Source organism: Telmatherina bonti, assembly GCF_933228915.1.
Source record: "Telmatherina bonti genome assembly, contig: scaffold_260, whole genome shotgun sequence".
NCBI classification, from domain to species: domain Eukaryota; kingdom Metazoa; phylum Chordata; class Actinopteri; order Atheriniformes; family Telmatherinidae; genus Telmatherina; species Telmatherina bonti.
Window position 1 is genome coordinate 2,501 of NW_027634779.1, and position 12,217 is coordinate 14,717.

At 39.4% G+C, this 12,217-nt stretch overlaps 1 protein-coding gene across 1 annotated transcript in view; it reads right to left on the reverse strand.

Annotated features, from left to right (window-relative positions):
- atpaf1 (ATP synthase mitochondrial F1 complex assembly factor 1) overlaps positions 1–7,089 on the reverse strand; it is a gene marked incomplete at its 5' end in the record, with an annotated part of 7,605 nt that extends 516 nt beyond the window's left edge. The window contains 8 exons of the mRNA XM_079264250.1: positions 1–77; positions 2,368–2,463; positions 2,611–2,658; positions 3,645–3,695; positions 4,959–5,021; positions 5,248–5,310; positions 5,530–5,638; positions 6,875–7,089. The exon at positions 1–77 is cut by the window's left edge and continues 31 nt beyond it. Coding sequence (XP_079120376.1) covers positions 1–77; positions 2,368–2,463; positions 2,611–2,658; positions 3,645–3,695; positions 4,959–5,021; positions 5,248–5,310; positions 5,530–5,638; positions 6,875–7,089 — 722 coding nt within the window. The remainder of the gene's footprint in view (positions 78–2,367; positions 2,464–2,610; positions 2,659–3,644; positions 3,696–4,958; positions 5,022–5,247; positions 5,311–5,529; positions 5,639–6,874) is intronic.
- Positions 7,090–12,217: the final 5,128 nt, after the last annotated feature.

Sequence of the window (12,217 nt, forward strand, 5' to 3'; positions counted from 1 at the left end):
AGGACGATGCCCTTCTCCTCCTTCAGGTCGGCGTAGTGGTAGAGAATCAGCTGACTGGGAGCGTTCTCGCCCAGCGTCTGGACAAAGACGGCGAGATGTTAGATGTTTTTAAGAAGACGGCGTGACAGAACAACATTCATGAACCAGCAGGAAACGGAGAAAATCTGGAAACTAAAACCTTTTTTTTAAACAACCAAACACAAAGCAGTCAGCGATTCTCACATAAACGTTGCTGTTCAGTTTCACTGCAGACAGACTGAAATAAAAATGCTTCAACCTTTAAATTCAACCAGGATTTCAACAAAAGCAGCTTCTGTTGAAGCCTTAAAGAAGCAAGGATGGAAACCAGTAAAGACCAGTCTGCAACTGGTCTCCAAACATCACTGAGCCTCAGTGATGGTCAACGAAGCTGACAGGACATCAGAATGTCACTAAGTCGTCGATCAGTCTGGAGGAATTCAGGGTGTAAAGGACAAGGAAGCAAGTCTGATCTGACCTGCATCCAGAACCATCATCATCATCATCATCATCATCTGGCAGGACAACATGAACAAGGATTACTGAGGAAACATTTAAAGTCTATCTATAATGCACATTTCTGTCTAATTTATTTTAATCTGCAAATCCAGAAGGACAAGAAATTAGGAGTGACGATATGCTTTTGTCTCGATTCGATTCTGATTTTTTTGGGTGTCGATTCGATTTAAATTGCGATTCTCACAATTCTTTGATATTGCTGATTTTTGTAGATTGAAAAACCCAAAGAAAATGTTTAAAACATTTTTTTCGCTCGTCATTTTTCTTGATTTCAATGAGGAAAAAACAACCCAGCTTCCAGATCATCATTCTGCTGCTATAATGCCCAAGAAGACAAGTAAAAAAATCAATAAAACAATAAAAATGAAAAAAGTTTTATAATGGATTATTTTTATTTATTTGAAAAAAAAAAAAAAGATTTTTTTAAACAAACAAAAAAAAAAATCGATTTTAAAATTGTGAAGCCAAAAAAAAAAAGAAAATCCAGAATTCCACCCCTACAAGAAATAATCAAACATTTTTTCACAAACCCCTTCATTCATGTTGTATTGATCGTCTCAGATCAGCCTCTGCCAGCAACACGCGGACAGAGGAAGCTCCGCCTTCTGCCTGCAGGCTGCGTCTGATTGGTCAGCTGCTAGAAGTAGTTACACTGAGCAGTGAAGGTGGGCGTGGCTTTCTTCTTGTGAACGTGCACAACCTAGAGAAGATGACCAATCACGGAGTCCCTCCCCCGGGACGCAACTAAAATTTCAAAGTAGAAAAAACTCTAAAACCAATAGTTTCTGTTGCCATGGAAACCGAATGTAGCGCGTGCTGGAAAACTCAAACATGCATGTAGGTGATAAAAAAAGAAAAAAAGTTGTTGCCGCTCACATGTCTGATGAGGATTCATCCCTATAACACTGTGGAAAGCTCAGAAAAGTAGACATAGCATCATAGAGCCGCTTTAAGCTCCACAATACAGAGTTACGTTCACAGGCGTCACTTCAGACGTTGCTGTGAGCAGAATCAGCGGCACGTGGACCTGGTTCTCTGGACTAAACGTCGTCACGTCTCGCTGCGGGGAAATGCAACGGCAGCGCTGCTGATGAGGACAAACAACCATCTACAAGCAGAACTGAGGCGGAAACATCGCCGCTCCTCAGCTTGCTGTGTGTCGGGGGCTTCCCAACGGCACTCTGGGTAATTCAGCAGAGGCTAACTGCCTTCAGACTGGCTTCCTCAGACTAGTCGGTGCAATCAGTGGCACGCATCAACATTACTGCTCTAGGTGTGGAACAGAACATGTGTGTTACCAGGGAAACGTGATGACAGCATCAACACACAAGCAGGTTTAGCTGCCGTTGTCACCTTCAGGATTTACCGAGATGTCACTCTGACATGTTTCCATATTTTCAGATAAATGCTTCCATTCAGCGACCGCTCGGTTCAGTGGACCTGGAAGTGACATCACATAAAGTTCAGTTTACCGTCGTAACTCGGCTCAGACACATCCACTGCTACGCCTCAGTAAGTCTGACCGAGACACTGGAGGAGTCGTTTAACTGCAGCTTTTATCCTCACAAGTCAACTCTGAACGTCTGAGTAAATCAGACGGTCCTGATGTGTCCCAAACCGGAGGTTTTACAGGAAGAACGGGACAAAACTGTGTTGGGAGAAGGAATGGAAACACTGGGAAAAGATTTACTAAACCATCATTTATTCCTCCCTGTTGAAACGAGAAGCGACTGATCAGAGGTCGACGCACATCAAACCAGCTGCCTGAAAGAGAGAAAGCTGAACTTTCCCTGCAGCGCCTGAAGGCAGCGTGAGCCTGAAGCGGCTTACCTGGACGTTTATGAGGGAGGTGAAGTGGAGCTCGTGCCCGGACCACTGACCCACGAAGAACTCGTAACCCTCCTTCTGGGGCAGGGCGTACAGAAACTGATGAGGGGAACCACACAGAGAGGGGTTACCATGGCAACTGCTCGGAATAATAAAGAGGAAATGTTCACCTGGAGGATCGGAGGCAACAGAACATCTTAAACCTGACAGAAGATACAGTAACCTTCATCATCATCATCATCTTACCATGGGGCAGGACTTTGATCTTCTGAGAATCACTTCATAGATGTGAGACTGGAAATAAAACATAGAGCAGCTGTTAAACCTGATCCATGAAACACCTTTTAACTCCACGGCACTTTCTGACATTCTTCCTGTTTAGTTTTTAATCTAAACGTCCAAGATGAACCGTTTCCCTCCCAGTCAGCTGCAGACGTGACGTTTCCATGGAAACGGGATGTTTCAGCCTCAGCTGTCAGATTCTGAGGCTAAAATGATGCAAAATGAATGTATGAACAGATAAAGCAGCATAAAGAGCAACCAGAAGTTTGTAGAAATAACACACATAGATCAGCAGTGACCAAACCTTTTCTCACATCTGAAACACACACACACACACACACACTGTTTCCATGTTTCCACACGTCTTCCTGCTACTATCTACCTGCTGTCCTCACTGCAGCACCTCCACCTCAGCTGCATCCCAAACGTCTTCCTGGCTTTATTCCAGCCATAGAGGATCATTATTTTCCTGCTTTTCTCATCACTTGTTGATCTTTGGCTGCTCCTGATTGGACGTTACCGTCAGTTTAAGCTCTCTGATTGGTGGAAAGTCTGACAGGAAGTGTCTTCATCATCATGTCCAGGTGAAAATAGAGGTCTCTTAGCAACATGGTAGTGATGGTGATGAAGATGTGATAAATAATGGTGGATTTACCATCTAGAGTCTCTGAATAAACACTACATGTTGTGTCTGGATTGTAAACCTCCTGGACGGATAGAAACGCTGGAAAACCTTCGTAGACCAGCTGGAGGGTCACATGACCATCACAGTTACACACTGCTGGTCCTGAGACGCTGATGATGATGATGATATAAGTGATGGGGCTCTGGGAGATCTGGTGGAGTTTTAAGGGTTAAAATGATCCATTTGCTCCCTTTACTGTGCAAACATGGAGATTATTGAATTATGTCAGCAATACTGACATCGTGTGTGTGTGTGTGTGTGTGTGTGTTGGGGGGACTGGGATCAACAGCACAAACCATTAAGAAATCCTCACCGGGATGACGGCGCTGATCGTGTCTTTAGTGGAAAAATATTTCATCCAGAGCTGAAAGAAAAACATGAAGATAGTTCAGATGATAAAACTGATCAATCTGAGCAGAAACCAGAACAAAGTGCAGAAAAAACACCAGCTGGGCTGCAAATACTTAGAAGTTAGAGACGTCTGGTTTCTCAACATGTGGACCAGAATATTCCTCTTCACCGTCAAAAACTCCTGATCATCATCGTCATCAGCAGCTGTGCACATCAGAATCCCACCACGTCATCAACGACTTCGTAACTTTATTAGCAACAAACATCGTGTCGTCGCGCCGCCGTCACGCGTTTCACGCCGAGGTTGCAGCTTCCGATGACGAGCTGTTCCTAACATTCTAGACATTTTCCTTTCCGATATTCTAAAACTTTTACAACCAAAAAGACCTTTTTCCCAACAAAATAAACCCGTTTAGACCTTCTGAAAAGGATTCTTGACAAACATCTACATGAGGAAGTTTTCTGGTTTCCAGAAGCACAAATTTTTTCTGCTTTAGGTTTTAAAATAAAAAAACAACCATTTGGTAAATAACTTTTAAGGAAACTTATGTTTCCTTAAAAGAAAAAACCTGAGAGTTTAGAGTGTAATGAAGAGAAAAACATTTTATATTGTAGGAATTTAATACAGTTATTTCACCGAGATAAAAACTGAAAAAAAACTGCAACATTTGCTGGTTATTTATTTTTTTGCTCATGTTACCAAGAGCTGAGATAAAAACCTGCAGGATTTATTAAGTCCAAAGAATAAAAACATTTGCTGGTTCTTTATTTATTTATTTGCTCATGTAATGAAAAGAGCTGATGTGGACGGTCCCTTTGCAGCCTGCAGACCCCTGAATGACTAACACCTCTCAACCTCTCAGAAGTCTTACTGGGAACTGTGGGAACAGTAAGTCTGCTGCTGCCATCATCCGTCCCAGTGACCCTGTTGGAGCCGTTTCATGTCACTCAGCTCGCAGCTGTTTGTTTTCCTTCAGATCATGTAAAACTGATCATTTCTGATTCTGCTGCTGCCTCTAACAGATCTGTAGAAAACCAGCTGGAAACCAGCTGGAAACCAAATGGAAACCAACTGGAAACCAAATGGAAACCAAATGGAAACCAGCTGGAAACCAACTGGAAACCAGCTGGAAACCAACTGGAAACCAACTGGAAACCAAATGGAAACCAAATGGAAACCAGCTGGAAACCAGCTGGAAACCAACTGGAAACCAGCTGGAAACCAAATGGAAACCAACTGGAAACCAGCAGGCTTCACCTAACAGCCAACACTCACCTCTGCCACCTCCTCGCCGGTCTTCTCCTTCACCATCTCCAGGTTGAGGATGGAGCCCAGCGTCTGGAGGACACCGTGTTACAGTCTGTTACACACTTCATGTACAGAAAACTATTCGTTTGTCTTTAATAAAGACTGAATGAACTGACGGTTAAATATCCATGAAGCTGATTTTATCTGCTCACATTAAACCATGACTATCAGCATGTTAAACTGCATAATAATATTGGTTATAATCAGTTATAAAACCCAGCTGTACTCTGGATTTGTGCTCCTTCACGCTGCTCACCTTGTTCTTGGTGAAGCCTCCTGATCCTCCATCACCAGCAGCCATTTTGTCCCGTTTCTCGAACTAAAAAGATTCCCAACAGCTCGAGTTAAATCCCAGTTCAGCCCCAAAGATGAAGCACAAAGTTACCCTTTATAAACATGGTAAAAGCAAAGACACCATTCTGTCCCCAGCTGCTTGCTGTTGCCGGTGTAATCCTAGTAGATTCAGAATATTATGATGGAGAAAGAAAAAGCTACAAGTTTGTGTGTCTGGAGGGAATCAACCCAGCGGATACTTCACCTCCTCCTCCATGAGGCGGACAAACTCTGCCTGCTTGGACTGTCCGAGGACTTCCTTCTTGGCGTCATGCCGCTTCTCCAGCCGAGCCTTGTACTCCTGTGGTTTGGCACTGAAACAATTCAGACCAAAATCAGTGAAAACACCAAAACACACTGATCTCTGCAATCCATCTTGTAGAAACACAGTAAAATGAAGTGTTAAAATGAATAATTAGTTACTAACGTCTAGGACTGTGACGATATGCTTTTGTCCCGATTCGATTCCGATTATTTTAAAATTTTATTTAAGTTCTTTTTTATTTTTATTTCTTGTCTATTTATTTATTTATTTATTTATTTTAATTTGATTTGATTCAGATTTTTTTTGGGTGCCGATTCAATTTAAATTGCGATTCTCTCAATTCTTTAATATTGCTGATTTTTGTAGATTAAAAACCAAAAAAATGTATAAAACTTATTTTCGTTCGTAATTTTTCTTGTTTTCGTTCAGGAAAAAAACAACACAGTATCCAGACCATCATTCTGCTGCTATAATGCCCAAAAAGACAAGTAAAAAGATCAATAAAAACAATAAAAATGGCTAAATATTTTAATAATGGATTATTTTTATTTAATTTTGAAAAATCCACTTTTAAATAAAAAAAAAAAAAGAAAAAGAAAAAAAGGGTTTTTAAAAACCATTAATATTCTTGTTGGTAATTTGACAGTTTTTTCTGACTTAAAATGATATTTTATAATTTGTTTATACAGAAGCAAGTATTTTTGTTGAGCTGCTGTCAAATACACTGAATGTTTGATGGCTGCATTTTTATAATAATAATAATAATTATTATTATTATTCATTTATTATAATTTAAATGTTTAATTTAATATATATTATCATTTAAACGTTAAAAAATAATTTTGTTACTATTTTGTTTTTTTACATAAACCATAAATATTAGATAAATAAATAAATATAATATAAAATGAATAAATATGTACATAAATACCCTAAAGGAAAGATTTTGTCTCTCATTTCCCTATTATAAAACTGGATAAAGTCCTCTGATAAATTCGGCAGCTATATTCTGCTTCCAGTCACATTTATCTGATATTCCAACACAAAGTTAACATGACAGCTGACCCCATTTTTACTTTTATAATTTATAATTAATGTTTATTAACATGAGAAAATACGGTTTTACATTAATTAAACATTAGCCGACATGATCTGTTGAAAGTCCTGCTTCTAAAAACATCTTATTGATGCCAGAAGATGCAGAGAAACTTTCCAGATATTAAATTAAAGTTAAAATCAGGAAATTTGAGCGGAATTTTCGCGTTAGTTCGTTTAGCTAGCTGACCTGCGCAGCTTCTGGATCTTTTCCTGGTACTTGTTGAAAAATGGATTCTCCTCCAGGTCCGGTTCCTTCCGCATTGAAAAGGCTCGGAACTGCCGCGGGACCAGTCCGGGGATGAGCGTCCTGATGCCGGTGGCCCGGACGGCGATCATCCCCCGGTACAGGCAGGACATTTGTACCACAGCCGCGGCCATCTTTCCATCGCTCCCGTCCCACATCTATAAGGCTCCGATGGGACCGCGGTGGGACGCATCTTTGGTTCCGACTAAACAGAAACGTTAAATCGTCACATTATTAATTGTAAAATCATATTTTCTGCCGCAAAACAAGCTTTTATTTGCAAAACTATTCAACATTTTAGATAAATGCTAAATAGCTATAAATATTGAAGTAAATTAATTCTTTCATATTCCTGACTGTGGATGGTATATTTTTAAATCAACCACTTTAGTGGATTTTAGTGAGTCATCCAAGAACAAATAAACATATAACATAATTTAAAATAAATACATACATTGTAATTACGCAAGTTTGCCTTTGTGATAGTTAGGATAAAAAAAGTGATACAGCTATATTTTTAGAAAATATTAACATAATATAATTCTGAATGCATATATTAAAATTATTATAGAGAATACATTAAAATAAATCAATAAATCAAATAAATTAAAATCACTAATAAACAAAAAAGTATATTTGCACATGTCTTGCAGAGGGAAAAAACTGTATAAAAAAATGAAGCATTATTTTTCATTAATGCATGCATAAAAGGGTGAAGAATTAATTTTACATGATAAATGTAAATTTAAAAAAGAACATATGGACATATAAACCCAAAGAAAATAAGATTTTTTTTTTCCCTCTTTGTCAGCATATTTGAGAGAACATTTTCAAGAAACTGCAAACAATCACCAGGGAGGACGCCTCCCTGGTGAGGTGTTCCAGGCACGTCCCTCTGGGAGGAGACCCCGGGGAAGACCCAGGACACGCTGGAGGGATTACATCTCTCGGCTGGCCTGGGAACGCCTCGGGATCCCCCCCGCAGAGTTGGCAAATGTGGCTGGGGAGAGGGAAGTCTGGGCTTCCCTGCTTAGGCTGCTGCCCCCGCGACCCGACCCCGGATAAGCGGCAGAAGATGGATGGATGGATGGATGGCAAACAATCACGCAGGCAAACACGAAACAGGATCTGAATAAATAATAGGAAAAATAATTAAATAAATATATAGAGTAAATATGGATTGGTAACTTGGTTTTTAAATGACCAATAGTTTTTCCACCAAAACTTCGTCAGTGTTGGTATACAACACCAACTGTACAAACAATAATCAGATTTGTGTTTTCTGACTCAGGGATCCTCAACCCTGGTCCTCGAGAACCAGTGTCCTGCAGGTTTTCCCAGTATTCCTGCTGGAACACACCTGACTCAGACTCAGACCAGCTCTGCACATGTCTGCTAAACACACATTGATGTGAACCAGGTGTGTTGCAGCAGGGACACCTGGAAAACCTGCAGGACACCGGTCCTCCAGGACCAGGGTTGGGGTCCCTGGTCTGACTGATGAGCAGTTTTCAGACCCAGATGCCTGGATGCTGCAGTGAGTCTCCGTGACCTGTAGAGGTCACTGCAGACTTCCGCTCTGCACGTGTCACCGCATCACATCTGTGTGTGTTAAACACTCCTTCAGCTCAGAAATCATCTGCTGCAGCCACTGCTCTGATGCTCTCTTCATCCCACCAGTAAGTGTGTAAACCCACTCCTGGTCACACCTGTGTGTGTGTGTGTGTTTACTGACAGATGCAGCAGATTGAATGAGATGTGTGTTTCCCTGATGACTGTCTGAGTGCTTCTGTGTTTACTCCTCACAGCTGATCATTTTTTGTTCCTTAATCAATAAACAAATGAGCTGGGAGCAGTTTGGTGCAGATCTGAGCACCAGCTGAAGATGATGATGATGATGATGGTGATGATGATGATGATGGTGATGATGATGATGATGATGATGATGATGATGATGATGGTGATGATGATGATGATATACAACAGGTGTTGCTTTCAGGTGAACTACAGTTAAAAACTTTGATCATGTTACGTTTTACATGTTAAAACACGAAGTTTGTCGCGTTTTTCTTGCTTTTTGTCTCATTTTAAACACATTTATCATCATTCTTCCTCCCAGACCGACATCAAACTGGAGTTAGTCTGAACTGGGACCAGTTCATCCCACTGGGTTTGAGCAACTAGATCCAGAACTCAGTAAGTGATGCTGTTCTGCAGCGTACGGAGAGGATGGTGTGTAAACAGTTATTACATGTTTATATGTGTGTGTCCTTCCTGGGAGGAAACACGTCTTCATTTGCATCAGAAATGGAGCTGCTGGTGTTTTCCTACTTCTTTAAATCTCATGTGAAGATCTGTTCATGTGTGTGTCTCTCAGAGAAGATTGTTTCCATTTAATGCAACTGAAAATCGCATGTCGGTCTGGTGTTCCACCAGAACAGAACCTGGAGAGTTGGGTCCCGCTTGGACCCGAAACAAAACCCGAAGGTCTTATTTAAAGGGAGGATGAAGGAAAATGTCTTTAAATGTATAGAAATGTGCATAAAATGAATGCAGCATGCTCTTTGCACCCACACAGTGCAGAAACTGTGTTATTAGATTAAAAAAAAAGAGGTAATTTAGTTTATTTTACTTTGTTCTTGTTCAGTAAAATAATTCACAAAGTGTCAAAACCAAAGGCTCCTTCCGCATGTGCAGAAACAGGGAAACATCTGTCCTGCAGCTGCTCAGGTTTGGACACATTATTTCCACCCTGCGAGGTTTCAGCAGGATTTCAGCTCAAATTAAGAGACAGTGAAGCGAACACGATGTTGGAGCTGACGGGACAAATCGCCGTGTTTCTGAACTCATCAGAGGAGCTGATGCAACCCTCCTGATGCAACAACACAGTTCGTGGAATTAAACAAACACAAGTTATGAATCAATCTGGACAAAAACACATTTTGTTGTCTTCACAACAGAAAGGAAAGTTTCTAGGTGTCCGTTAAATCAGACGTGCTGAGATTCACAGAGAAACAAAGTTCTTTGGTGTAAAAACGGAAAAGTTTCATTGGAAAACTCAAATAAATCACCTTAAACTAAAACTGTGAGAAACAATAACATAAAATCAAAGGTTGATCAGACGGTAAAGTGTTGTATTTTATGCATTCTGTATGAGACATGTAGTACTGAAGTGTGGTGGAAGTATCAAACATTCACCAGAAAAGATCCAATAAGATCATCACTGGAAACAGTTCCAGACTCATCTGATCCGTTATTTGTGCAACATAAACTGTGGAAATGTCAGCAAAATGCTGACCATAACTTTTTACTGGTGTTGGTTAAAGCAAATCAAAATCTGCTGCCAGAAAATCTTGATTTGTTTAAAAATGTGAGTTTTATCAGGAAACTGTATTTTAGGACTTTATTAAAGTAGAAATGTGTTTCAGTGAAACGAGTCGTTTGTGGAACGATTTGGAACAAGACGTGAAAGAACATCAGAAATTTGGTTTGAAAGGAAACGAAGTTTTATTAAAGGGAAATAATGAATAATGTGGAAATTAAACTACATCCAATGTTGTAAGATGTGATTTAAAATGAGTTGTAAAAATGAAGGCACAAGAAATAAAGAAGAAATAAGTGTTTAGTTTGTGGGATGTAGATTTATTTTCATTTTATGTGAATTTTTTGCTCTGTTTGTTTATATTTTCTGTCCTGTACTGATGTTTGGGGGAAAAGGAGGCCGTTTTATGAAGATATGTTCAGGTTTTAAAATGTAAATAAAACAAAAAGAGGCTAAATGAACAAGATTCTGTCAGAAAAGTACAACATTAAATGTTTCTGGAGGTTTAAAGAGACGAAGTCACAACTCCCACCTGTGTTTCAACTTTCTCGTCTTTTCCAGAAATTTCTCAGTTTTCTTTGAAACAAAAGATGCAAAATGTTGAGTTTTTGCAGATAAAAGATGCATAGATGCAGATGTAATCACTAACTGTCCTCTGTGGGAATTTTCTGATTGTTTCTACTCTTATTGGTCCAAATTTATGCTAATAATTATGTGCTTGTATTTAAAAGCCGGTATATTTATAAATATCAGAGCGAACCATCTGACTTTATTCTGTGATCATCGGAACGCTGCCGCCCGGCACCAACCAGGCCTGACCCGAGCTGCATCATGCTGCAAATGTTGCTATCGATCCGATATTAAATAAATCCAAGGCAGGTATCATAAATATCAATATCGCTACTATTGCCTGGAATTTAAGTCATCTAATGGTTTTGACTTTAATTATTGATCCTGATCATGAAAATAATAAAACAAAGTAAAACCATTTTTGTTAAATACATTTTTTTTAACTAAACAAATTTTAATTTAAGCTTTTGTTGTTTGACAACAATATAAAACAACATGATCAGTGTCACAAAATGATAAAATAACTGTTATTCCCTTTTTATCAAAGTAAAACTTAATATCAGCTGCTTTTTATTCACATTATTTGGGTTTTTAACCCAAAAATCCTCTGAAAAGAAAAACAATCTCACCCCGCTGGTACTGAACGGTACCGATAGCGTTGGGATTGATACCAGGGATGTGACGATATGCTTTTGTTCCGATTCGATTCCCATTTTTTTGGTACCGAGTCGATTTAAATTGCGATTCTCACAATTTAATGATATTGCTGATTTTTGGAGATCAGTAAAGAAATGTATAAAACTTGTTTTTGCTTGTTATTTTTCTGTATCTCAGTGAAGAAAAAAACAACACAGCAGCCAGACCATCATTCTGCAGCTCAAATTCCCGAGAAAATATCAATAAAAACAATAAAAAGGACAAAAAAGTTATAATTGATTTTTCTGATTCATCTGGAAAAAAAAAGATTTTTTGACAAAAAAAAATCAAATTTAAAATTGTGAAGCAAAAATTTAGATATTCGATTTTTGTTTCTATTTTCCACCTGTAATTGATTCTTCCGAAATCTGGTTGAATTTGTCGACCTGTCTGTGTTTACGGCGTCTCTTCCAGTCGACCCACTTCGTCTCTGATTCCATTTCTCTGCATCCTCTCGCTGCACGACGACGTTTGCTGGGTTTTGCTTCATCTCGAGCCCAAAGCGACAGATTGATCCAACAGTTTCTGAGACATTTTCATCATTTCATGATAAAAAGTTTGCTGCTGAACGTCGTCTGATTCTTGTTTCCTGCCTCCTAACAGACACCAGGAAGCAGAAGGTTTCATTATAATAGCTGAGACACATCACATGTTAATAAACGGTAAACATCCCAACGTTTAAAGGGACAAATAAAGAC